The sequence below is a fragment of the Oncorhynchus mykiss genome, chromosome 9, assembly GCF_013265735.2.
Source record: "Oncorhynchus mykiss isolate Arlee chromosome 9, USDA_OmykA_1.1, whole genome shotgun sequence".
NCBI lineage: Eukaryota > Metazoa > Chordata > Actinopteri > Salmoniformes > Salmonidae > Oncorhynchus > Oncorhynchus mykiss.
This window is the reverse complement of record NC_048573.1, coordinates 15,362,095-15,386,183: the sequence shown is the minus strand read 5'-3', so window position 1 is coordinate 15,386,183 and position 24,089 is coordinate 15,362,095. Positions and strand designations below refer to the sequence as shown.

General features: G+C 43.6%; 1 protein-coding gene across 1 annotated transcript in view; it reads left to right on the top strand.

Moving 5' to 3' along the window:
* The window catches only part of LOC110531568 (alpha-actinin-3), a 57,374-nt gene extending 50,519 nt beyond the window's left edge, over window positions 1–6,855 (top strand). Inside the window, exons 15-22 of the mRNA XM_036987416.1 lie at window positions 116–298; window positions 1,279–1,413; window positions 1,830–2,009; window positions 2,882–3,028; window positions 3,337–3,402; window positions 4,269–4,427; window positions 4,565–4,641; window positions 4,976–6,855. Coding sequence (XP_036843311.1) covers window positions 116–298; window positions 1,279–1,413; window positions 1,830–2,009; window positions 2,882–3,028; window positions 3,337–3,402; window positions 4,269–4,427; window positions 4,565–4,641; window positions 4,976–5,057 — 1,029 coding nt within the window. The 3' untranslated portion in view covers window positions 5,058–6,855. The remainder of the gene's footprint in view (window positions 1–115; window positions 299–1,278; window positions 1,414–1,829; window positions 2,010–2,881; window positions 3,029–3,336; window positions 3,403–4,268; window positions 4,428–4,564; window positions 4,642–4,975) is intronic.
* The last annotated feature ends 17,234 nt before the right edge of the window (window positions 6,856–24,089 follow it).

Here is a 24,089-nt window from a genome sequence, read left to right as displayed (position 1 = left end):
ACTGTAACATTAACGGTGTGATGGACTCTCCTCTCTATCACTACTTCCCACTGTATCCCTCCATTCTCACTCCTTTTCTCCTCCTCTCTTCCTCTCATCCCCCTCTCCTCTCCAGTCTCTGATCACAGCCCATGACCAGTTCAAGGCCACCCTGCCAGAGGCTGATAAGGAGCGCATGGCCACCATGGGCATCCAGAGTGAGATCGTAAAGATCGCTCAGACCTACGGCATCAAGCTGTCAGGAGTCAACCCCTACACCAACCTCTCACCCCAGGATATCACCAACAAGTGGGAGACCGTGAGTACAACACTACTGTAGTATAGTAGTACTATTGTAGTAGTATAGTAGTAGTAGTGGTATTGTAGTAGTATAATAGTAGCAGTAGTAGTAGTGCTGGTGGTGGTGGTATTAATAATAGTAGTAGTAGTAGTAGTCGTAGTAGTGTTACTGTTGTAGTAGTAGTAGTAATAGCAGTAGTGGTATTAGTAGTAGTAGTAGCAGAAGTAGTAGTAGTAGTGGTATTGTAGTAGTATAGTAGTAGTAGTGGTGGTGGTGGTGGTGGTAGTAATAGTAGTAGAAGTAGTAGTAGTAGTAGTAGTGTTATTGTTGTAGTAGTAGCAATAGTAGTAGTAGTAGTAGTAGTAGTAGTAGTAGTAGTAGTAGTGGTATTGTAGTAGTATAGTAGTAGTAGTAGTGGTGGTGGTAGTAATAGTAGTAGTATAGTAGTAGAAGTAGTAGTAGTAGTAGTGTTATTGTTGTAGTAGTAACAATAGTAGTAGTAGTAGTAGTAGTAGTAGTAGTGTTATTGTTGTAGTAGTAACAATAGTAGTAGTATAGTAGTAGTAGTAGTAGTAGTAGTGTTATTGTTGTAGTAGTAACAATAGTAGTAGTAGTAGTAGTAGTAGTAGTAGTAGTAGTAGTAGTAGTGTTATTGTTGTAGTAGTAACAATAGTAGTAGTATAGTAGTAGAAGTAGTAGTAGTAGTAGTGTTATTGTTGTAGTAGTAACAATAGTAGTATTAGTAGTAGTAGTAGTAGTAGTAGTAGTAGTAGTAGTAGTATTAATCTGTCAGGAGTGAACCCCTACACTAAGGGTGTGACTAAAACACAATGAGAAGCCAAAAGAGAAGGATGTCTTTTTTCCTAGCTAGGTCTGTGCACTCCAGATTGAAGATATAAGTTGCTTCATGGCAATGGGTTAGTCTCTAGAGTAACAGAGTAACACGATTTCATTTCTACCAGTGTTTTGATGACCAATGTCCCTGTCTCCCTCCATAGGTGAAGCACCTTGTTCCTCTCAGGGACCAGATGTTGCAGGAGGAGGTAGCCAGACAGCAGGCCAACGAGAGGCTGAGGCGCCAGTTCGCTGCCCAGGCCAACATTATCGGACCCTGGATCCAGACTAAGATGGAGGTACAAGTACAGCTAGAACCCGAACCCCGAACACGCAGGGGTTCACCACCTCCTCCAAAATGTGCCATTAATGGACACTGAGCTAATTTCACTAAAGAAGTGAATAAAGTTGTGCTGTATTATTGCATAGTGTAAACCTCAACCACAAAACCCTCAACACTCATCATGTTTCTCTCTCCTTTCTCTCCTTTCTTTCCCCCTCTCCCCCTCTACCTCATCCCCTTTCTCTTCTCTTCCTTCCCTCATCCCCCTCCCCTCTCCCCTCTCCTCCTTCCCCTCTCCCCTCTCCTCCTTCCCCTCTCTCCTCTCCTCCTTCCCCTCTCCCCTCTCCTCCTTCCCCTCTCCCCTCTCCTCCTTCCTCTCTCCCCTCTCCTCCTTCCCCTCTCCCCTCTCCTCCTTCCCCTCTCCCTCTACAGGAGATTGGTCATGTGTCTGTGGACATTGCTGGGTCTCTAGAGGAACAGATGAACAGCCTGAAGCAGTATGAACAAAACATTATCAACTACAAGTGTAACATTGACAAGCTGGAGGGAGACCACCAGCTCAGCCAGGAGTCCCTCATCTTCGATAACAAGCACACCAACTACACCATGGAGGTACCAGAACACACAACTACACAACACAACCAACTACACAACACGCAACTACAAAACACACAACTAGACAACTACACAACACAACCAACTACACAACACACAACTACACAACACACAACTAGACATCTACACAACACAACCAACTACAGAACACACAACTACACAACACAACCAACTACACAACACACAACTACACAACACACAACTAGACATCTACACAACACAACCAACTACAGAACACACAACTACACAACACACAACTAGACAACTACACAACACAACCAACTACACAACACACAACTACATAGCACAACCAACTACACAACACACAACTACACATCACACAACTAGACAACACAACCAACTACACAACACACAACTACACAACACACAGCTAGACAACTAGACAACTACACAACACAACCAAATACATCATGGAAGTCGTATCAAGTATTGTATACTTCCTAAATTATTCCTGGAGAGCTCCCGGCCTTTAGGTTTCCGCTCCAAACCCAGTTATAACTTGATTCAGTGTATCAAGTAGCTAATTATTCAAATCAGATGCACTAGATTAGGGTTGAAGTGAAAACCTACTGGACAGCAGCTTTCCAGGAACAGGGTTGGAGAGCCCTGATGTAAAGGAACCTAACCCAAGTAACATAAATATTTGACACCATATAAACTACTTTGGAGAAGATCCCTATGCATTTGAATATACACACCTGTACTACTTTAGTCTAGATGTTACAACCATCCCAGACACTCACATACTAACCCCCAACTTGGTAGACCTATGATGCTTACCAACTATCCAAACCCTTCATCTCCCTTCCTCTTCTTCTCTTCCTCCCTCACCCCCCTCACCTCGGCAGCATATCCGTGTGGGCTGGGAGCAGCTCCTGACCACCATCGCCCGCACCATCAACGAGGTGGAGAACCAGATCTTGACCCGCGACGCCAAGGGCATCAGCCAGGAGCAGCTCAACGAGTTCCGTGCCTCCTTCAACCACTTCGACAGGGTAATGAAACTAAAACAGTTTCATGTTCTTGGACTTACTTTTCTCGATCTCACATGTGTCTTTTCTCTTGTCCTGGCTCTGATTTTGCAGATAGCGGCCATTTTGAAGAGGTTTTTACTTGCAATGCCTGTGAAATGTGGTTGTTTTAAGTGTGAATGTTGGAATATTCAGTGGTTTCTTGCCATCATTGTGGCTCCTCCTCACAGAGTGTTACTGTATCACTAGCGTGTAGCGTTCACATAATGGATCATTACATTGGTCATAGTGTCCAATCATAAACACTGATGGTTGTGTTCTGTCTCTCTCAGAAGAGAAACGGCATGATGGACCCAGACGACTTCCGTGCCTGTCTCATCTCCATGGGTTACGATCTGGTGAGTAGCCTAGCTACCAACAGGAAGTAGCTTCACATACAACGTTCCCTTTCACAGGAGGCTGGTGAGGGGAGGACAGCTCATAATAATGGCTGGAACGGAGCCAATGGAATGGTATGTTTGATATGTTTTATACCATTCCATTTATTCTGCTCCAGCTATTATTATGAGCCTGTCCTCCCCAATTTAGATGCCACCAGCCACCTGTGCTCCCTTTTTATGAAATTACTTTAGTCTATCTGGTCATAGACAGCTATAGTATAAAATGACATTAGTTTCCATTCATGTTCCAAAACATGTTCTCCTCAACAATGATATGAAGATGTAATGTATTCTAACTTGTTGACCAGTAGGGCGAGGTGGTGTTTGCTGTATATTGATTGACCTTTGTATATGTGTAATGCTTTAATTAATAACAAACAATTTAAAGGTGCAATATGCAGAAATCGCTCCGCCATTCTAATTCTAATAGTGCACCTAATTTCAGTTTATGTGACAAAACAAGCAAGTGTAGAGAATCATTGTACCATATAAACTGCTGTGAAATATGTTCTCAATAATGTACACTATTGTATTTGCAGCTGTTTGAAACTGGTGTACCAAACCGAAAGTCAAAAGATGCAAAAACAAAACTTAAGAACGTGAAGCATAGAAAAGGTGCACATAGAACAGATCTGCCACTTCTTAGACTTGCATTCAATGAGAATGAGATCTATAACTCACATTTCTGTGTGAATTTGGTCAGGTCGCTCAAGAAGTCACATAATGCAGCTTTAATGATAATAACGTTTTCTACTCTACTCTAAGGTGTTGTCCAATTGGGTGAGGTGTTCCAATTTACTCTAGTGTGTTGTCCTGTCCAATAGGGTGAGGTGGAGTTTGCCCGCATCATGACGCTGGTGGATTCCAACAACACTGGAGTGGTCACCTTCCAGGCCTTTATCGACTTCATGACCCGCGAGACAGCCGAGACAGACACAGCCGATCAGGTCATGGCCTCTTTCAAGATCCTGGCCTCAGACAAGGTGACCTAGAACATTGTAATGTGGCCAGGTCTCCCTTGAGAAAGAGGTCTTTGCACTTCTGTGGGACAACCTGGTAAAATGAAATAAATACATACAAATGGAATAAATGAAATAAATATAGGCCTCTTCTCTTCCAGTCCTACATCACGGTTGATGAGCTACGCAGGGAGCTGCCCCCAGAGCAGGCAGAGTACTGCATCAGCCGCATGACCAGGTACACAGAATGACCTACAACACTAGAATGGACATTGGCATCCTAGCAACATAATGTAAAACATAATCAGCTATGACGTAGGCCACTCTAGTAATATAATGTATCTCTATGACCAGGTACCTTAGGCCTCTCTAGTAATATAATGTATTTCTTTAACCAGGTACATTAGACCTCTCTAGTAATGTAATGTGTCTCTTTAACCAGGTGCATTAGACCTCTAGAAATATAATGTATCTCTATGACCAGGTACATTAGATCTCTCTAGGAATATAATGTATCTCTATAACCAGGTACATTAGACCTCTCTAGTAATGTAATGTATATCTATTACCAGGTACATTGGAGCTGACGGCCCAGCCGGAGCCCTCGACTACATCTCCTTCTCCAGCGCTCTCTATGGAGAGAGCGACTTGTAAACCCCCTCTCCTCCTCCTCCTCCTCCTCCTCTTCCTTTTCTCCTCCCTTTATCTTCCCCCTCTCCTGTATGGAGAGAGCGACTTGTTTCCCTCCTCTCCCTTCTCCTCTCCTCCTCTCCTCCTCTTTCCCCTTACTTGTCCTCCCTCTATCCTCCTCCTCTCAGTCATCTGAAGTTTCCCTCATTTTAAACCTTCCTCCATGTTGTCCACACTTCCCAGAGAGGAAGAGACGGTGGGAGGCTTTACTCAAATCAAAACTCAGAGACTCACCATGTCCTGTTTAGGTCTGTCTGGATATCTTACTGTTTAACTGTCATCCCTCTCTCATTCATACTGTCATCTGTACTGCACCAAGTGCCTGATGAGCCAGAACACCTGCAGTCACACGATAATCCGCTTCACACTAACCTTTAGTATGATCAGCAGGACAGAGAGATCACAAAGAAAGAACAGAAATAAAGAAAAATACTAAAATGGTTGAACAGTAGCAGAGTATTGGAGCACAGCCCCCGGCCCTACACTCTTAGGAAAAAGGGTTCCAAAAGGGTTCTACCTGGAACTAAAAAGGGTTCTACCTGGAACTAAAAAGGGTTCTTCAAAGGGCCCTCCTATAGGGACAGCTGAATAACCCTTTTAGGTTCCAGATATCACCGTTTTTTCTAAGAATTTACACCTGTCCTCCTCTCAGAATATTAAAATATGTTTTGGTAAAATGGCTTACAAAAATGTGGAAGAAGATTGGTTGGTTATGTATTGTTGCAGATGCATATTGTGTTTATACTGTAGTGGAAATGCTGTCCAATCTGATTGGTTGAATCCCCCCTTACACCCCAACTTCTTTATAGCACCCCTTATCCCAGAAGACATGCCCCTCCCTTTCCATAGAAACTTGTAACGTTGTGCCAACGTTTTCATAACGTTGTCATTAAGTAGGAATCCCAACTATCCAAGATATACATGTTGAGTTATATTATGTGTAAGAAAGCCATGCAGTCTCAAGCTCACCTTCAACTCAGACAGACAAAGACAGACCGTAGTACCTGTTGTCAACCATTAATGTTATGTTAACATTAGTTGTCAATAATCAAATTTAGCCTGTGATTTTAGGGATTATTTTGGACACACCCTAAATGAATGCAGTAGATCTGATGAACCCCCCCCCCAATAGGCCCAACAAGAGAGAGCAACCTGAGTAATGCATTGTGGATAAGAGTTAGTCAACCACTGGTCACCCGTCACCCTGCAGACAGGAAAGCTAATTTTGTTTGAAGGACAGGACGTCACCTCTCTCCTCTGTCACCCTCTATCATCACTCCCTTCGTATTGCGGTTGTCTGTTTGCTGTGCATTTTGAGAGGAGAGAAAGACAGAGAGAGGTGTTAAATAGAGAGCGAGAATGAGAGAGAGAGCGAGAACGAGACAGAGCGCAAGAGAGAGAGAGGGCGGGAGACAGGACATCAGGTAAAGAGATATGGTGAACCATAGTTAGGCCCCAGACTTCGTCCAAAATGGCACCCTATTCCCTATGTAGTGCACTACTTTTGACCTGATCCAAAGTAACCACATTTACTACTTAGGGAAGAGGGTGTCATTTGGGACAGAGACAGCATCTGTAACTCCCATGTGTATGAATTCTTTATTTTCCTCATCTGTCTTCTCTATTATGCCCCTCCTCTCCTCCTCACTTTATTCTGTTCTATCACCCAGTCCAAGAGCTTGCTTCCATACCATCCATTTCAAAGTTAAAGACACACACCTTGGAATAAATTTAAAAAAGGGAAACTATATTACTATGTGAAGTTTTGTGTTGTGTTTTTATTTCCCATTGTTCACCATAAAAGGAGTGGCAATACTGTTGACGTTAGACCAGTTGCAACTGTTCACAAGTACAACCAATTTCCAGGATAGTTTCTGGACATTAAATAATTAGTAAATAATCAATTAAAAATAAATTCAAGAACTGTAATACTTATATGAATGTAAACACTGTAATGTGCCTGTAAGATTAGTAAGATTTATAGTGCTTTCAGAAAGTATTCAAATGGATATAATTGTCATATTTTTGTCAACGACCTACACACAATTCTCTGTATTGTCAAAGTGGGAGAAAAAATGTAACATTTGTAAAACAAGTTAATAATATATCTTGATTAGGTAAGTATTCAACCTCCTGAGTCAATACATATTAGAATCCCTTTTGGCAGTGATTACAGCTGTGATTCTTTCAGGGTAAGTCTCTAAGAGTGATTACAGCCGTGATTCTTTCAGGGTAAGTCTCTAAGAGTGATTACAGCCGTGATTCTTTCAGGGTAAGTCTCTAAGAGTGATTACAGCTGTGATTCTTTCAGGGTAAGTCTCTAAGAGTGATTACAGCTGTGATTCTTTCAGGGTAAGTCTCTAAGAGTGATTACAGCCGTGATTCTTTCAGGGTAAGTCTCTAAGAGTGATTACAGCCGTGATTCTTTCAGGGTAAGTCTCTAAGAGCGATTACAGCTGTGATTCTTTCAGGGTAAGTCTCTAAGAGTGATTACAGCTGTGATTATTTCAGGGTAAGTCTCTAAAAGTGATTACAGCTGTGATTCTTTCAGGGTAAGTCTCTAAAAGTGATTACAGCTGTGATTCTTTCAGGGTAAGTCTCTAAGAGTGATTACAGCCGTGATTCTTTCAGGGTAAGTCTCTAAGAGTGATTACAGCCGTGATTCTTTCAGGGTAAGTCTCTAAGAGTGATTACAGCTGTGATTCTTTCAGGGTAAGTCTCTAAGAGTGATTACAGCTGTGATTCTTTCAGGGTAAGTCTCTAAAAGGGATTACAGCTGTGATTCTTTCAGGGTAAGTCTCTAAAAGTGATTACAGCTGTGATTCTTTCAGGGTAAGTCTCTAAGAGTGATTACAGCTGTGATTCTTTCAGGGTAAGTCTCTAAAAGTGATTACAGCTGTGATTCTTTCAGGGTAAGTCTCTAAGAGTGATTACAGCTGTGATTCTTTCAGGGTAAGTCTCTAAGAGTGATTACAGCTGTGATTCTTTCAGGGTAAGTCTCTAAGAGTGATTACAGCTGTGATTCTTTCAGGGTAAGTCTCTAAGAGTGATTACAGCTGTGATTCTTTCAGGGTAAGTCTCTAAGAGTGATTACAGCCGTGATTCTTTCAGGGTAAGTCTCTAAGAGTGATTACAGCCGTGATTCTTTCAGGGTAAGTCTCTAAGAGCGATTACAGCTGTGATTCTTTCAGGGTAAGTCTCTAAGAGTGATTACAGCTGTGATTATTTCAGGGTAAGTCTCTAAAAGTGATTACAGCTGTGATTCTTTCAGGGTAAGTCTCTAAGAGTGATTACAGCTGTGATTCTTTCAGGGTAAGTCTCTAAGAGTGATTACAGCTGTGATTCTTTCAGGGTAAGTCTCTAAAAGTGATTACAGCTGTGATTCTTTCAGGGTAAGTCTCTAAGAGTGATTACAGCTGTGATTCTTTCAGGGTAAGTCTCTAAGAGTGATTACAGCTGTGATTCTTTCAGGGTAAGTCTCTAAGAGTGATTACAGCTGTGATTCTTTCAGGGTAAGTCTCTAAGAGTGATTACAGCTGTGATTATTTCAGGGTAAGTCTCTAAAAGTGATTACAGCTGTGATTCTTTCAGGGTAAGTCTCTAAGAGTGATTACAGCTGTGATTCTTTCAGGGTAAGTCTCTAAAAGGGATTACAGATGTGATTCTTTCAGGGTAAGTCTCTAAAAGTGATTACAGCTGTGATTCTTTCAGGGTAAGTCTCTAAGAGTGATTACAGCTGTGATTCTTTCAGGGTAAGTCTCTAAAAGTGATTACAGCTGTGATTCTTTCAGGGTAAGTCTCTAAGAGTGATTACAGCTGTGATTCTTTCAGGGTAAGTCTCTAAGAGTGATTACAGCTGTGATTCTTTCAGGGTAAGTCTCTAAGAGTGATTACAGCTGTGATTCTTTCAGGGTAAGTCTCTAAGAGTGATTACAGCTGTGATTCTTTCAGGGTAAGTCTCTAAGAGTGATTACAGCTGTGATTCTTTCAGGGTAAGTCTCTAAAAGTGATTACAGCTGTGATTCTTTCAGGGTAAGTCTCTAAGAGTGATTACAGCTGTGATTCTTTCAGCTGCCTTTTTGCATTATTATTATTTTTACATTTTTCAAGCTCTGTCAAGTTGGTTGTTGATCATTGATAGACAGCCATTATTAAGTCTTGCCATAGATTATGAAGTTGATTTAAGTCAAAACTGTAACTAGGCCACTCGGAAACATTCAATGTCATCTTGGTAAGCAACTCCAGTTGCTTATATTATATATTTGGCAACATGTTTTAGGTTATTGTCCTGCTGAAAGGTGAATTTGTCTCCCAGTGTCTGTTGGAAAGCAGACAGAACCAGGTTTTCCTCTTTCTTGCCTGTGCTTAGCTCTACTCTGTTTATTTTTATCCTGAAAAACTTCCCAGTCCTGAATGATTACAAGCATACCCACAACATAATGCAGCTAACACTATGCTTGAAAATATGGACAGTGGTACTCAGTATTGTGTTGTACTGGATTTGCCCCAAACATAACACTTTTTATTCAGGATAAAAGAGAATTGCTTTGGCACGTTTTCTTTGCAGTATTACTTTAGTGCCTTGTTGCAAAAACAATTGGCACACCTGTGTTTGGGGAGTTTCTCCCATTCTTCTCTGCAGAGCCTCTCAAGTTCTGTCAGGTTGAATGGGGAGCGTCGCTGCACAGCTATTTTCAGATCTCTCCAGATCGGGTTCAAGTCCGGGCTCTGGCTGGGAAACTCAAGGACATTCAGAGACTTGTCCAGAAGCCATTCCTGCGTTGTCTTGGCTGTGTGCTTCGGGCTGTTGTCCTTTTGCAAGGTGTACCTTCGCCCCAGTCTGAGGTCCTGAGCACTCTGGAGCAGGCTTTCATCAAGGATATCTCTGTAATTTGCTCCGTTCATCTTTCCCTGACCAAGGCCCTTCTCCCCCAATCGCTCAGTTTGGCCGGACGACCAGATCTAGGAAGAGTCTTGGTGCTTCCAAACTTCTTCCATTAAAAAATGATGAAGGCCGCTGTGTTTTTGGGGACCTTCAATGCTGCAGAAATGTTTTGGTACCCTTCCCCATATCTGTGCCTTGACACAATCCTGTCTCGGAGCTCTACGGACAATTCCTTCGACCTCATGGATTGTTTTTTGCTCAACCATGCACTGTCAACTGTGGGACCTTATATAGACAGGTGTGTGCCTTTCCAAATCATGTCCAGTCAATTGAATTGACCACAGGTGGACTCCAATCCAGTTGTAGAAATATTTAAAAGATGCTCAGGTATACATTTGCAAACATTTCTAAAAAACTGTTTTCGCTTTTCATTATGGGGTATTGTGTATAGATTGATGAGGAAAAACAAATATTTAATACATTTAAAAAAAGGCTGTAACGTAACAAAATGTAGAAAAAGTCAAGGGGTCTGTGTACTTCAAGAATCAATGGGTACATATAATTAATACGAAATTCAAACAATGGATGTAATAACTTTGGATGTATTAACTTGATTGCCCCTTTAATGAAATGTGTGGTAAAAAGTTGATTAACTATATAAATCAACTAATCTACATGACACAATTGCTAACAGAACTACAAGCAATGAATAAGAAGACACTCTCCATGCTTGTCGACAAGTGTTTTTCTGTATGAGTAAACGTGATTATTGGTTTGATCCAAAAGTGTGAAGGAATTTAGGAGCTCTCTAAGCAACTTCTCTGTCTTTCTGTTACATTGTATCTAAAGTTTAAGTTCAGAGAAAATGTCCCACTTTGTTAACTAAATGGATCTTCCTAGATTCTCTATAGAGTATCTCTATGGTGAGACGCCTCCTGTACACTTCTCATTTGTAGCAGAATAAATATGTGTTAATCTCAGGATCAAACTTTAATGTGACTTTCTGGCATCATCAAATAATTTTATCTACTTCCCCAGAGTCATATGAACTTGTGGATACTTTTTTTATTTACCTGCGTCAAATATGAAGGAAGTTAATAGGTAGTTTCACATGCCAATGCTAACTAGTGTTAGCTCAGTGATTGGAAGTATACCATAGATTTCCAGTCATTGCACTAATGCTAGTTAGCAATTGCGCTAACACCAGTTAGCTACTTCCTTCATACTGGACGCAGAGACATAAACATTTTTATCCACGAGTTAATCTGACTCTGGGAAAGGTTTGTTTTGTATGGGGTTTATTCTTTACTTCAGCATCACTCTGTAGCATGCATACAGCTCCATTCAGTGCATATTAAGTAATGCCTCCTGTGACTCCTGTGGCGGACCGGGCGCATTGCGCGCTAACCAAGGTTTCCAGGTGCACAGTGTTTCCTCCAACACATTGGTGCGGCTTGCTTCCGGGTTGGATGCGCAACCTTGGTTGGGTTGTGTATCGGAAGACGCATGACTTTCAACCTTCGTACGGGAGTTGTAGGGATGAGACAAGATAGTAGCTACTAACAATTGGATTCCACGAAAAAGGGGGTAAAATAAAAAATTAAATTAAAAAATTAAAAACAGATTCAAAAACACCTTATTTTGGGACTGTAAAGCAACACACACACACACACACACATTGAAATTGAATAAACTGCCTTAATTTCTCTGGACCCCAGGAAGAGTAGTTGCTGCCTTGGCGACAGCTAATGGGGATCCATAATAAATACAAATACAAATACAGTAGCTATCTTGTCCAACCAGCTTTGAACGTTTGGGCCTAGGGTCACAGGGGCTGCCGTCATGCCCGGAGGTCCAGGGGAAGTGATAGAGGCGTGATGTCTCCCTCATGGGTCAGGTACTGGCAGCCCATCCTCTGCTCAAACTTCCTCAGGTTACACCACAACTGGAAGGTCTGGGAGTTAAGATCATGGTTATGGTTAGGGCTATGGTTAAGAGTTAAGTTAGGGTTAGGGTTAGGGTTGGTAACACTCCCTACTCTTTACACAAGGGACTCCCTGAAAGATGGCCCTTACAAAAAAAGATTGCAGTTTTGAAACTGCAGTAAAAGTGCAGTAACTGCAGTAAACTGTGGTATTTTGGACGCAGTAATTTCAGAATAACTGCAGTGTGCTGCAGTTTAACTGCACTCTAACTGCAGTTACACAGCAAAATTACTGCTGTAAAAAAAACAATTTTGTTACATTACAGCCTTTTTCTAAAATGTATTAAATTAAATTAAATGTATTAAACACACCATACCCTATAATGACAAAGTGAAAACAGCTTTTTAGAATTTTTGGCACATTTATAAAAAATAAAAAACAGAAATACGTTATTTACATAAGTATTCAGACCCTTTGCTATGAGACTCGAAATTGAGGTCAGGTGCATCCTGTTTCCATTGATCATCCTTGATATGTGTCTACAACTTGATTGGAGTCTACCTGTGGTCAATTCAATTGATTGGACATGATTTGGAAAGGCACACACCTGTATATATAAGGTCCCACAGTTGACAGTGCATGTCATAGCAAAAACCAAGCCATGAGGTCGAAGAAATTGTCCACAGAGCTCCGAGACAGGATTGTGCCGAGGCACAGATCTGTGTAAGGGTACCAAAACATTTCTGCAGCATTGAAGGTCCCCAAGAACATGAGCTCAATTTGGAGTACATTACAAAATGTGGAAAAAGTCAAGGGGTCTGAATACAATCTGAATGCACTGTATATCAATGATGACTGTTACGGTGCGTGAATGAGGACCCAAAAGCGAATCAACTTAAACCGAGCTTCTTTAATTACCACACACAGGTAGGCTCAGATGGACCGGCAGATTCCGACAGGACAGGACAAGGTTACAGCAAACATGACGACAGTCTGGTTCAGGCATGAATGACACAAACAAACAAGAATCCGACAAGGACAGGAGCAGAAACAGAGAGAGATATAGGGACCTAATCAGAGGGAAAAAGGGAACAGGTGGGGAACGGGGTGACGAGGTAGTTAGGAGGAGACAGGGCACAGCTGGGGAAAAGAGGGGGAGAAAAGGTAACATAACAACGACCAGCAGAGGGAGACAGGGTGAAGGGAAAGGACAGAGACAAGACAACATGACAGTACATGACAGTACCCCCCCACTCACCGAGCGCCTCCTGGCGCACTCGAGGAGGAAACCTGGCGGCAACGGAGGAAATCATCAATCAGCGCACGGTCCAGCACGTCCCGAGAGGGAACCCAACTCCTCTCCTCAGGACCGTACCCCTCCCAGTCAACTAGGTACTGATGACCACGGCCCCGAGGACGCATGTCCAAGATTTTACGGACCCTGTAGATAGGTGCGCCCTCGACAAGGATGGGGGGGGGGGGGGGGAAGACGAGCGGGGGCGCGAAGAGCGGGCTTAACACAGGAGACATGGAAGACCGGGTGGACGCGACGAAGATATCGCGGAAGAAGAAGTCGCACTGCGACAGGATTAATGACCTGAGAGATACGGAATGGACCAATGAACCGCGGGGTCAACTTGCGAGAAGCCGTCTTAAGGGGAAGGTTCTGAGTGGAGAGCCAAACTCTCTGACCGCGACAATATCTAGGGCTCTTCGTTCTACGCTTATTAGCAGCTCTCACAGTCTGCGCCCTATAACGGCAAAGTGCAGACCTGACCCTCTTCCAGGTGCGCTCGCAACGTTGGACAAAAGCCTGAGCGGAGGGGACGCTGGACTCGGCGAACTGAGATGAGAACAACGGAGGCTGGTACCCGAGGCTACTCTGAAAAGGAGATAGCCCGGTCGCAGACGAAGGAAGCGAGTTGTGGGCGTATTCTGCCCAGGGGAGCTGTTCTGACCAAGACGCAGGGTTGCGAAAAGAAAGACTGCGTAAGATGCGACCAATAGTCTGATTGGCCCATTCTGCTTGACCGTTAGACTGGGGGTGAAAGCCGGAAGAGAGACTGACGGAAGCCCCAATCAAACGGCAAAACTCCCTCCAAAATTGAGACGTGAATTGCGGACCTCTGTCCGAAACGACGTCTGACGGAAGGCCATGAATTCTGAAAACATTCTCGATGATGATTTGTGCCGTCTCTTTAGCAGAAGGAAGCTTAGCAAGGGGAATGAAATGAGCCGCCTTAGAGAACCTATCGACAACCGTAAGAATAACAGTCTTCCCCGCTGACGAAGGCAGTCCGGTGACAAAATCTAAGGCGATGTGAGACCACGGTCGAGAGGGAATAGGAAGCGGCCTGAGACGGCCGGCAGGAGGAGAGTTACCGGACTTAGTCTGCGCGCAGACCGAACAAGCAGCCACGAAACGACGCGTGTCATGCTCCCGGGTGGGCCACCAGAAACGCTGGCGAATGGAAGCAAGCGTACCCCGAACGCCAGGGTGGCCGGCTAACTTGGCAGAGTGAGCCCACTGAAGAACGGCCAGACGAGTAGGAACGGGAACGAAAAGAAGGTTCCTAGGACAAGCGCGCGGCGACGGAGTTTGAGTGAGTGCTTGCTTTACCTGCCTCTCAATTCCCCAGACAGTCAACCCGACAACACGCCCCTCAGGGAGAATCCCCTCGGGGTCAGTGGAGGCTACTGAAGAACTGAAGAGACGAGACAAAGCATCAGGCTTGGTGTTCTTAGAGCCCGGACGATAAGAAATCACGAACTCGAAACGAGCGAAAAACAGCGCCCAACGCGCCTGACGCGCATTAAGTCGTTTGGCAGAACGGATGTACTCAAGGTTCCTATGGTCAGTCCAAACGACAAAAGGAACGGTCGCCCCCTCCAACCACTGTCGCCATTCGCCTAGGGCTAACCGGATGGCGAGCAGTTCGCGGTTACCCACATCATAGTTACGTTCCGACGGCGACAGGCGATGAGAAAAATACGCGCATGGGTGGACCTTGTCGTCAGAGAGGGAGCGCTGAGAAAGGATGGCTCCCACTCCCACCTCTGACGCGTCAACCTCGACAACGAACTGTCTAGAGACGTCAGGTGTAACAAGGATAGGAGCGGATGTAAAACGATTCTTGAGGAGATCAAAAGCTCCCTGGGCGGAAACGGACCACTTAAAGCACGTCTTGACAGAAGTAAGGGCTGTGAGAGGAGCTGCCACCTGACCGAAATTACGGATGAAACGACGATAGAAGTTCGCGAAGCCGAGAAAGCGCTGCAGCTCGACGCGTGACTTAGGGACGGGCCAATCAATGACAGCTTGGACCTTAGCGGGATCCATCTTAATGCCTTCAGCGGAAATAACAGAACCGAGAAATGTGACGGAGGAGGCATGAAAAGTGCACTTCTCAGCCTTCACGAAAAGACAATTCTCTAAAAGGCGCTGGAGGACACGTCGAACGTGCTGAACATGAATCTGGAGTGACGGTGAAAAAATCAGGATATCGTCAAGGTAAACGAAAACAAAGATGTTCAGCATGTCTCTCAGGACATCATTGACTAATGCCTGAAAGACAGCTGGAGCGTTAGCGAGGCCGAAAGGAAGAACCCGGTATTCAAAGTGCCCTAACGGAGTGTTAAACGCCGTCTTCCACTCGTCCCCCTCCCTGATGCGCACGAGATGGTAAGCGTTACGAAGGTCCAACTTAGTGAAAAACCTGGCTCCCTGCAGGATCTCGAAGGCTGAAGACATAAGAGGAAGCGGATAACGATTCTTCACTGTTATGTCATTCAGCCCTCGATAATCTATGCAGGGGCGCAGAGACCCGTCCTTCTTCTTGACAAAAAAAAACCCCGCTCCGGCGGGAGAGGAGGAGGGGACTATGGTACCGGCGTCAAGAGCTACAGACAAATAATCTTCGAGAGCCTTACGTTCGGGAGCCGACAGAGAGTATAGTCTACCCCGGGGGGGGGTGGTTCCCGGAAGGAGATCAATACTACAATCATACGACCGGTGTGGAGGAAGAGAGGTGGCCCTGGACCGACTGAACACCGTGCGCAGATCGTGATATTCCTCCGGCACCCCTGTCAAATCACCAGGCTCCTCCTGTGAAGAAGAGACAGAGGAAACAGGAGGGATAGCAGACATTAAACATTTCACATGACAAGAGACGTTCCAGGAGAGGATAGAATTACTAGACCAATTAATGGAAGGATTATGACAAACTAGCCAGGGATGGCCCAAAACAACAGGTGTAAAAGGTGAACGAAAAATTAAAAAAGAAATGGTTTCACTATGATTACCAGAAACAGTGAGGGTTAAAGGTAGCGTCTCACGCTGAATCCTGGGGAGAGGACTACCATCCAGGGCGAACAAGGCCGTGGGCTCCTTTAACTGTCTGAGAGGAATGTCATGTTCCCGAGCCCAGGTCTCGTCCATAAAACAGCCCTCCGCCCCAGAGTCTATTAAGGCACTGCAGGAAGCTGACGAACCGGTCCAGCGTAGATGGACCGACAAGGTAGTGCAGGATCTTGAAGGAGAGACAGGAGTAGTAGCGCTCACCAGTAGCCCTCCGCTTACTGACGAGCTCTGGCCTTTTACTGGACATGAAGTGGCAAAATGACCAGCGGAACCGCAATAGAGACAGAGGCGGTTGGTGATTCTCCGTTCCCTCTCCTTAGTCGAGATGCGGATACCTCCCAGCTGCATGGGCTCAGCACCCGAGCCGGCAGAGGAAGATGGTAGTGATGCGGAGAGGGAGGCGACGGAGAGCGCGAGCTCCTTTCCACGAGCTCGGTGACGAAGATCAACCCGTCGCTCAATGCGAATAGCGAGTTCAATCAAGGAATCCACGCTGGAAGGAACCTCCCGGGAGAGAATCTCATCCTTTACCTCTGCGCGGAAACCCTCCAGAAGACGAGCGAGCAAGGCCGGCTCGTTCCAGCCACTGGAGACAGCAAGAGTGCGAAACTCAATAGAGTAGTCTGTTATGGATCGATTGCCTTGACATAGGGAAGACAGGGCCCTGGAAGCCTCCTCCCCAAAAACAGATCGATCAAAAACCCGTATCATCTCCTCCTTAAAGTCTTGATACTGGTTAATACACTCAGCCCTTGCCTCCCAGATTGCCGTGCCCCACTCACGAGCCCGTCCAATAAGGAGAGATATGACGTAGGCGACACGAGCAGTGCTCCTGGAGTAAGTGTTGGGCTGGAGAGAAAACACAATATCACACTGGGTGAGGAACGAGCGGCATTCAGTGGGCTCCCCAGAGTAACACGGCGGGTTATTGATTCTGGGCTCCGGAGATTCGAAAGCCCTGGAAGTGGCCAGTGGATCGAGGCGGAGATGGTGAACCTGTTCTGTGAGGTTGGAGACTTGGGTGGCCAGGGTCTCAACGGCATGTCGAGCAGCAGACAATTCCTGCTTGTGTCTGCCTAGCATCGCTCCCTGGATCTCGACGGCTGAGTGGAGAGGATCCGAAGTCGCTGGGTCCATTCTTGGTCGGATTCTTCTGTTACGGTGCGTGAATGAGGACCCAAAAGCGAATCAACTTAAACCGAGCTTCTTTAATTACCACACACAGGTAGGCTCAGATGGACCGGCAGATTCCGACAGGACAGGACAAGGTTACAGCAAACATGACGACAGTCTGGTTCAGGCATGAATGACACAAACAAACAAGAATCCGACAAGGACAGGAGCAGAAACAGAGAGAGATATAGGGACCTAATCAGAGGGAAAAAGGGAACAGGTGGGGAACGGGGTGACGAGGTAGTTAGGAGGAGACAGGGCACAGCTGGGGAAAAGAGGGGGAGAAAAGGTAACATAACAACGACCAGCAGAGGGAGACAGGGTGAAGGGAAAGGACAGAGACAAGACAACATGACAGTACATGACAATGACAGATATCAATACATATCAATGATGACAGTAGATATCACTATATATCAATGATGACAGCAGACATCACTATATATCAATGATGACAGTAGATATCACTATATATCAATGATGACAGTAGATATCACTATATATCAATGATGACAGATATCAATATATATCAATGATGGCAGTAGATATCACTATATATCAATGATGACAGTAGATATCACTATATATCAATGATGACAGTAGATATCACTATATATCAATGATGACAGATATCAATATATATCAATGATGGCAGTAGATATCACTATATATCAATGATGACAGCAGACATCACTATATATCAATGATGACAGTAGATATCACTATATATCAATGATGACAGCAGACATCACTATATATCAATGATGACAGTAGGCGGCACTGTATAGCCATGATAGACAAGGCAACTGTCAAGAGGTGAGTGTATCTGGTGCATCAAAGTCAGTCGTAGGAGAGCAGAGATGAGTGGACAAAGCACTTTACTAAGGCAATAATTTGCACAGAAAGCAATTGCGTCACAAAACAAATGCCCAACGAACCAGTAAGGTAGCATAAAGTACACAAACACAAGTACAAAGTACAGGCTGCACGGGTAATAAAATAAACCCTCCGGAAGCGTGCCAACCTCAACAATAAACAATTACACACGCAGACTTGGGGGGAACAGAGGGTTAAATACACAACATGTAATGAGGAAATTATGACCAGGTGTGTGGGAAAACAAAACAAGACAAAACAAATTGAAAATTAAAGTTGGATTGGCGATGGCTAGAAGACCGGTGACGTCGACAGCCGAACGCCGCCAGAACAAGGAGAGGAACCGAACTCGGCGGAAGTCGTGACAGCAACCAAAACTCCAGACTTCTAAATAGCTCAGTACAGTTTTCCTTACTCAATTTTGTTCTAATTGCAGGTCTGCCTCCAGGGCAGAATTAATGTGATTGGTTGAATGAAAGCTCAATAGTCAGTGGATGGAGCTTACAGCAACCTCTGAGAGTGAAAAGGAAAAAGGCCTCGCTAGGAGACATGTTGGTGGTAGCCTGGTGAAACCAGACTGATCACTAGGCTAGGTTGATGGTGGATGAGGAACATAACACAGGTTTCCACACATAAGGGATTAATCCCAAATTGACCCCTAAACCCTACACCCTTCTAACTCAACGCTGGATCTCGAAGCCAGTTCCACTGCATTTTTTCAATGATCCTCTCTAATCAGGGACTGATTGAGACCTGGGACACCAGGTGTCTTCCATTAATTATCAGGTAGAACAGAAAACCAGCAGGCTCCGAACCTCGTAGGGTAAGAGTTGAATACCCCTGCGCCCTATGCACTTGTAGAGATCTGACTGTGTCACCTTTTCCACGGTCTTTTCTTTCATCTTGGCCTGTTCCAGTGAAAGCAGGATATCCTTCTCGTCGGACTCGTTAAAGGAAAACGTTTCTTCCAGTCCGCGGTGAGTAATCACTTTTCTGATGTCCAGAAGTTATTTTCGGTCATAAGAGACGGTAGTAGCAACATTATGTACACAATAAGTTCAAAAATAACTTAAACAAAACGCAAAAAAAATAACAAAATAGTGGTTGGGAGAATGAAAAACGTCAGCCATGTTCCAGCCAGACCAACAATCTCAATTTAAACCATGTAATAATCTGACTGTAACACAACAAAATGTGGGAAAATGAAATGGGTGTGAATACTTTCTGAATGCACTGTATTTCAGCTAGAACATCAATTATGAAAAATGGCAGAACTATGCCTCTGAAAAATGAACTGTCTAAAACTTTGCCGGGACATGCTTTCAATGGTGTTATCCAACTCCTGACTCTGTCTAGTTAATTATGGGGATATCCTGACTTGGACTCGAACCCTGGTTCCTGTAACAGTCATTCCAGAACCATTGTGCAGTACCAAAAGGCTCAAATATTTTGGTAAGGTTGCTAGGTGTTTTATTAAGTTTGTTTTGTATTTTTTACCAAGGGGTTCAACTTTCATTTCATTTTTTATTTTTCTTCGCTGCTCCACTCACTTTTCATCAAATGAAATCCATTTAATGTTAATAAAATGTGAGTGGCCGAAAAGATCCTTGCGTCATTACTTAATTATTTGAATTAATACACTCATCAGAATTAGAGCTTAAAAGTTGATTAACAAAAGCCATATAAATCATTCAAACTGCGATGAAAGCACATCGCCCCAGTACATATCGCACCCACCACACATCGCCCCCATACACACCCACCACACCGCCCCAACACACACATGCGCGCACACACACACACCACACGTGCTCTTCTGCACCTGACTTGCCTCTCGTACACACCCTTGACAGAGATGACCAAATTCTAAATTGCATCATAATCATTGAGTTGAATGTATTGTAGGCTAACTATTTTACTATATTACTAAATAGTAACCCAATATTACTATATGAAGTTTTGTTTTTATTTCACATCAATCACCATGAAGGGAGTAAAAATACTGTTGAAGTAAGATCAGTTTCAACTGTTCAGAAGTACCAAAAATGTATAGTATCAGTGGACATTAGCATAGAACCTCAACCTGACACTCAAGGTGTCTTGGTTAAACAGATTCTCCCATACGTTTATATACTTTTTAGCCTGTAGTTCTGAAATAGCACTTTCGAACCAAAAGTGGTCCCTGAAAGTTGTTACGTGCACCATGTCATTGCTCTCTCTCTTTGCTCTGCTGTGGATGTGTCATGTGCATCTATCTAGCTGTCACTCATATTGGGCTGAAGCTCATTGGCTGAAACTCAAATTGCTATTGGGCTGACCCACCTGGGGCAAAATGTAGGGAAAACGGCTTAACAAAAGTCTTAACAGGACCAGGAAGTGTTTTATATTACATTTATTCTGCACAAAGATAATTACACAAGTGTGGTGGTGACACCGCACAATGGTTGTGTTGTTGCACGACAAAAATATCAGTCACATCACAGCCATTGAGTTATATGCATTGTAGGCTACATCAGTTGTTCAACCAAGCAGGCTGGAGAAGATGGCGGAGGTGATGCATTTGAAAGCTTGGTCATGTTGGAGTCAGAAAAGACCAAGGTAAAGTTTCATATAGCCAGTAGATATCACTGTATATCAATGATGACAGTAGATATCACTATATATCAATGATGACAGTATATGTCATTATATATCAATGATGCCAGTATATATCACTATATAGCAATGATGACAGTAGGTGGCACTGTATAGCCATGACAGACATGGCAACCAACACTCTAGACTTCTAAATAGCTCAGTGCAGTTTCTTATTCAATGTTGTTCTGAGGGAACGTCTGAATTAATGTGATTGGTTGGATGAAATCTCAACAGTCAGTGGGTGGAGCTTACAGCGACCTCAGAGTAAAATAAAAAAATGCCCTGCTAGGAGACAGGTTGTGTTCACTATTCTGTTTCACTTCACACATCAGTTTGGTCTTTCTCCAATGGATGGGTGTTTGGAATAAGTTAGAAAATTGCCGGTCCAATCAGAATCTTCTCAAAAACAATGGGTGGGTTTAGGGCAAAATCCTACGTTACCAAACAATGTGCTTTGAAATGGGCTATCCTTTGATTGGTTGAAGATGATCTAATCACTGTCAAGTTAGTTTGAATAATACCCCTCATTACAATAATAGGCTCAAACTGTTTCAATGAGGAGTATTGCCAGACTCATACAGTATGTAAAGTGAAATAGAATGGCAAACACAGCGATCAGGCTGGTTACACCAGGCCAGTGTTGGAAAAAGTACCGAATTATCATAATCGAAAATTATTCACGTATAAGTGAAAGTCACCCAGTAAAATAATACTTGAGTAAAATGGTATAAGTATTTGGTTTTAAATATACTTAAGTATATTTGAGAAATTAAATAGACTTTTGATACATTTACTTTAGATCAAAAGTGAAAGTGTAAATAATTCAAATTCCTTACATTAAGCAAAACAGACGGCACCATTTTCTTGTTTTTTATTCATTTACGGATAGCCAGGGGCCACTCCAACACTCAGACATCATTTACAGATAGCCAGGGGCCACTCCAACACTCAGACATCATTTACAGATAGCCAGGGGCCACTCCAACACTCAGACATCATTTACAGATAGCCAGGGGCCACTCCAACACTCAGACATCATTTACAGATAGCCAGGGGCCACTCCAACACTCAGACATCATTTACAGATAGCCAGGGGCCACTCCAACACTCAGACATCATTTACAGATAGCCAGGGGCCACTCCAACACTCAGACATCATTTACAGATAGCCAGGGGCCACTCCAACACTCAGACATCATTTACAGATAGCCAGGGGCCACTCCAACACTCAGACATCATTTACAAATGAAGCATGCGTGTTGAATGAGTCAGCCAGAGGAAGTAGGGATGACCAGGGATGTTCTCTTGATAAGTGAGTGAATTGGATCCTGCCTGCTAAGAATTCAAAGTGTAACGAGTACTTTTGGGTGTCAGGGAAAATGTGTGGAGTTAAAAGTACATTATTTTCCTTAGGAATGTAGTGTTAGGTTCTTATTTTTCAGAGTAAATGACCCAAGGACTTTAACCAAGTTTAATTCTTTCCAAAGGTTATGTACAGCTGTAATCAGACAGCAAAACATTTCTCACATCTCAATTATATACAGTATGTCACAAAAGTGAGTACACCCCTCACATTTTTGTAAATATTTGAGTATATATTTTCATGTGACAACACTGAAGAAATGACACTTTGCTACAATGTAAAGTAGTGAGTGTACAGCTTGTATAACAGTGTAAATTTGCTGTCCTCTCAAAATAACTCAACACACAGCCATTAATATCTATACTGCTGGCAACAAAAGTGAGTATGATGCAATGTAACATAGAAACTCTGAATACAGGGTAAAACAAAAAAAACTTTCATGGTTGTCATAAACTGTCATCCATTGATTCGCCCAAACAAATTACCTCCCTTCACGATGACACGTGAAGGGAGTTTCTGGAAACTCTCTCTGCCACATAAATGTTATCAGCGCCCCAGCCCCTCATCGTGCTTTAGCCATTCTCTCTCTCAGTATCCCAATCACAACGAAAACATTTATAACTTATCCAACCCGAATTTGGAATGACTGACCCCAGTGCTTACTTTGAGATTAAGGCTCAAATTCCAGTTGATCAACTCCGCACCCATCACCCCTGTTAGAACATACATTTATAAACAACCTTTTATTGCCGGTCATAACTCTTCTCAGCCCCCCCCCCCCCCGTCCCTGTTTTCCTGTCATGAGTGGCCTGGTAAAGAAATATCAGTTTCTCAATGCATTTTCAGTTTAAATAGTTAGCAGGGCGTATACCCCCGTCGGTGTTCAGGGTATTTTAGATTTCTTCAATCCCATCTCTAATACACACCTTCTATTAACTATTTTCTAAGATAGCACTACACACTTCCCCAGATAATAATGAATTGGTCACGGGCACTTAATACTTTGTATTAGAACCAATACCATAGCATCTGCAAATGTTTTACTGGAGAATACGGATTTCTTAATGTCTTTGTTCCGTATCTCCTCCAATATCCCTATTATTGATAACACTTCACCAAAATTATTCACACTTGTCTTCCAATTTCCACATAATCTGCCATGGTTCACTACCCCAACAGGGCACACAACTAACCTCCCATTCACACTTTTATGGCCAATACAACTAGGCTCTCTCACCCTGTTATAGCTATGCAGGGAACCAACCCCGCTGGTATTTACCCCCTAGGACTCACCCTTTGCAGGTTCCAGCCTGCTCGAACTTACCTTCCGGGACTCACCCCATATTAATAGTAATCACAGGTATTAATCCACTGGGATTTACTGTTGACTTTATAGTACTAGCTTGAACCAACCGACTAGGGAGTTACCCCCTAGGACTTACCCTACAGGTACCAGCCTGTATGAGTTTACCTTCCGGGCCTTACCATTTACTATAAAGCTACGACCGGTCGTTACACAATGGGCCTATAGTATTAAACTTAGGCTCTCCAGGTCCGTATCCCATAATTAGTTCAGCCAACGATTCTCATCTCCCCAAGATGTCAAAATGAGTGGAAACAGATATAGGAACTTAGCCTACCTTTTGTTTGTTGCCAGCTCCGCTCCACTCCACTAATCTGGACTCCATGCCTTGACTATAAATCGTGGTGAACCCTGCTCGCAACGCCATCTGTTAGGTTCTTATTTTTCAGAGTAAATAACCCACAGACACTAGAG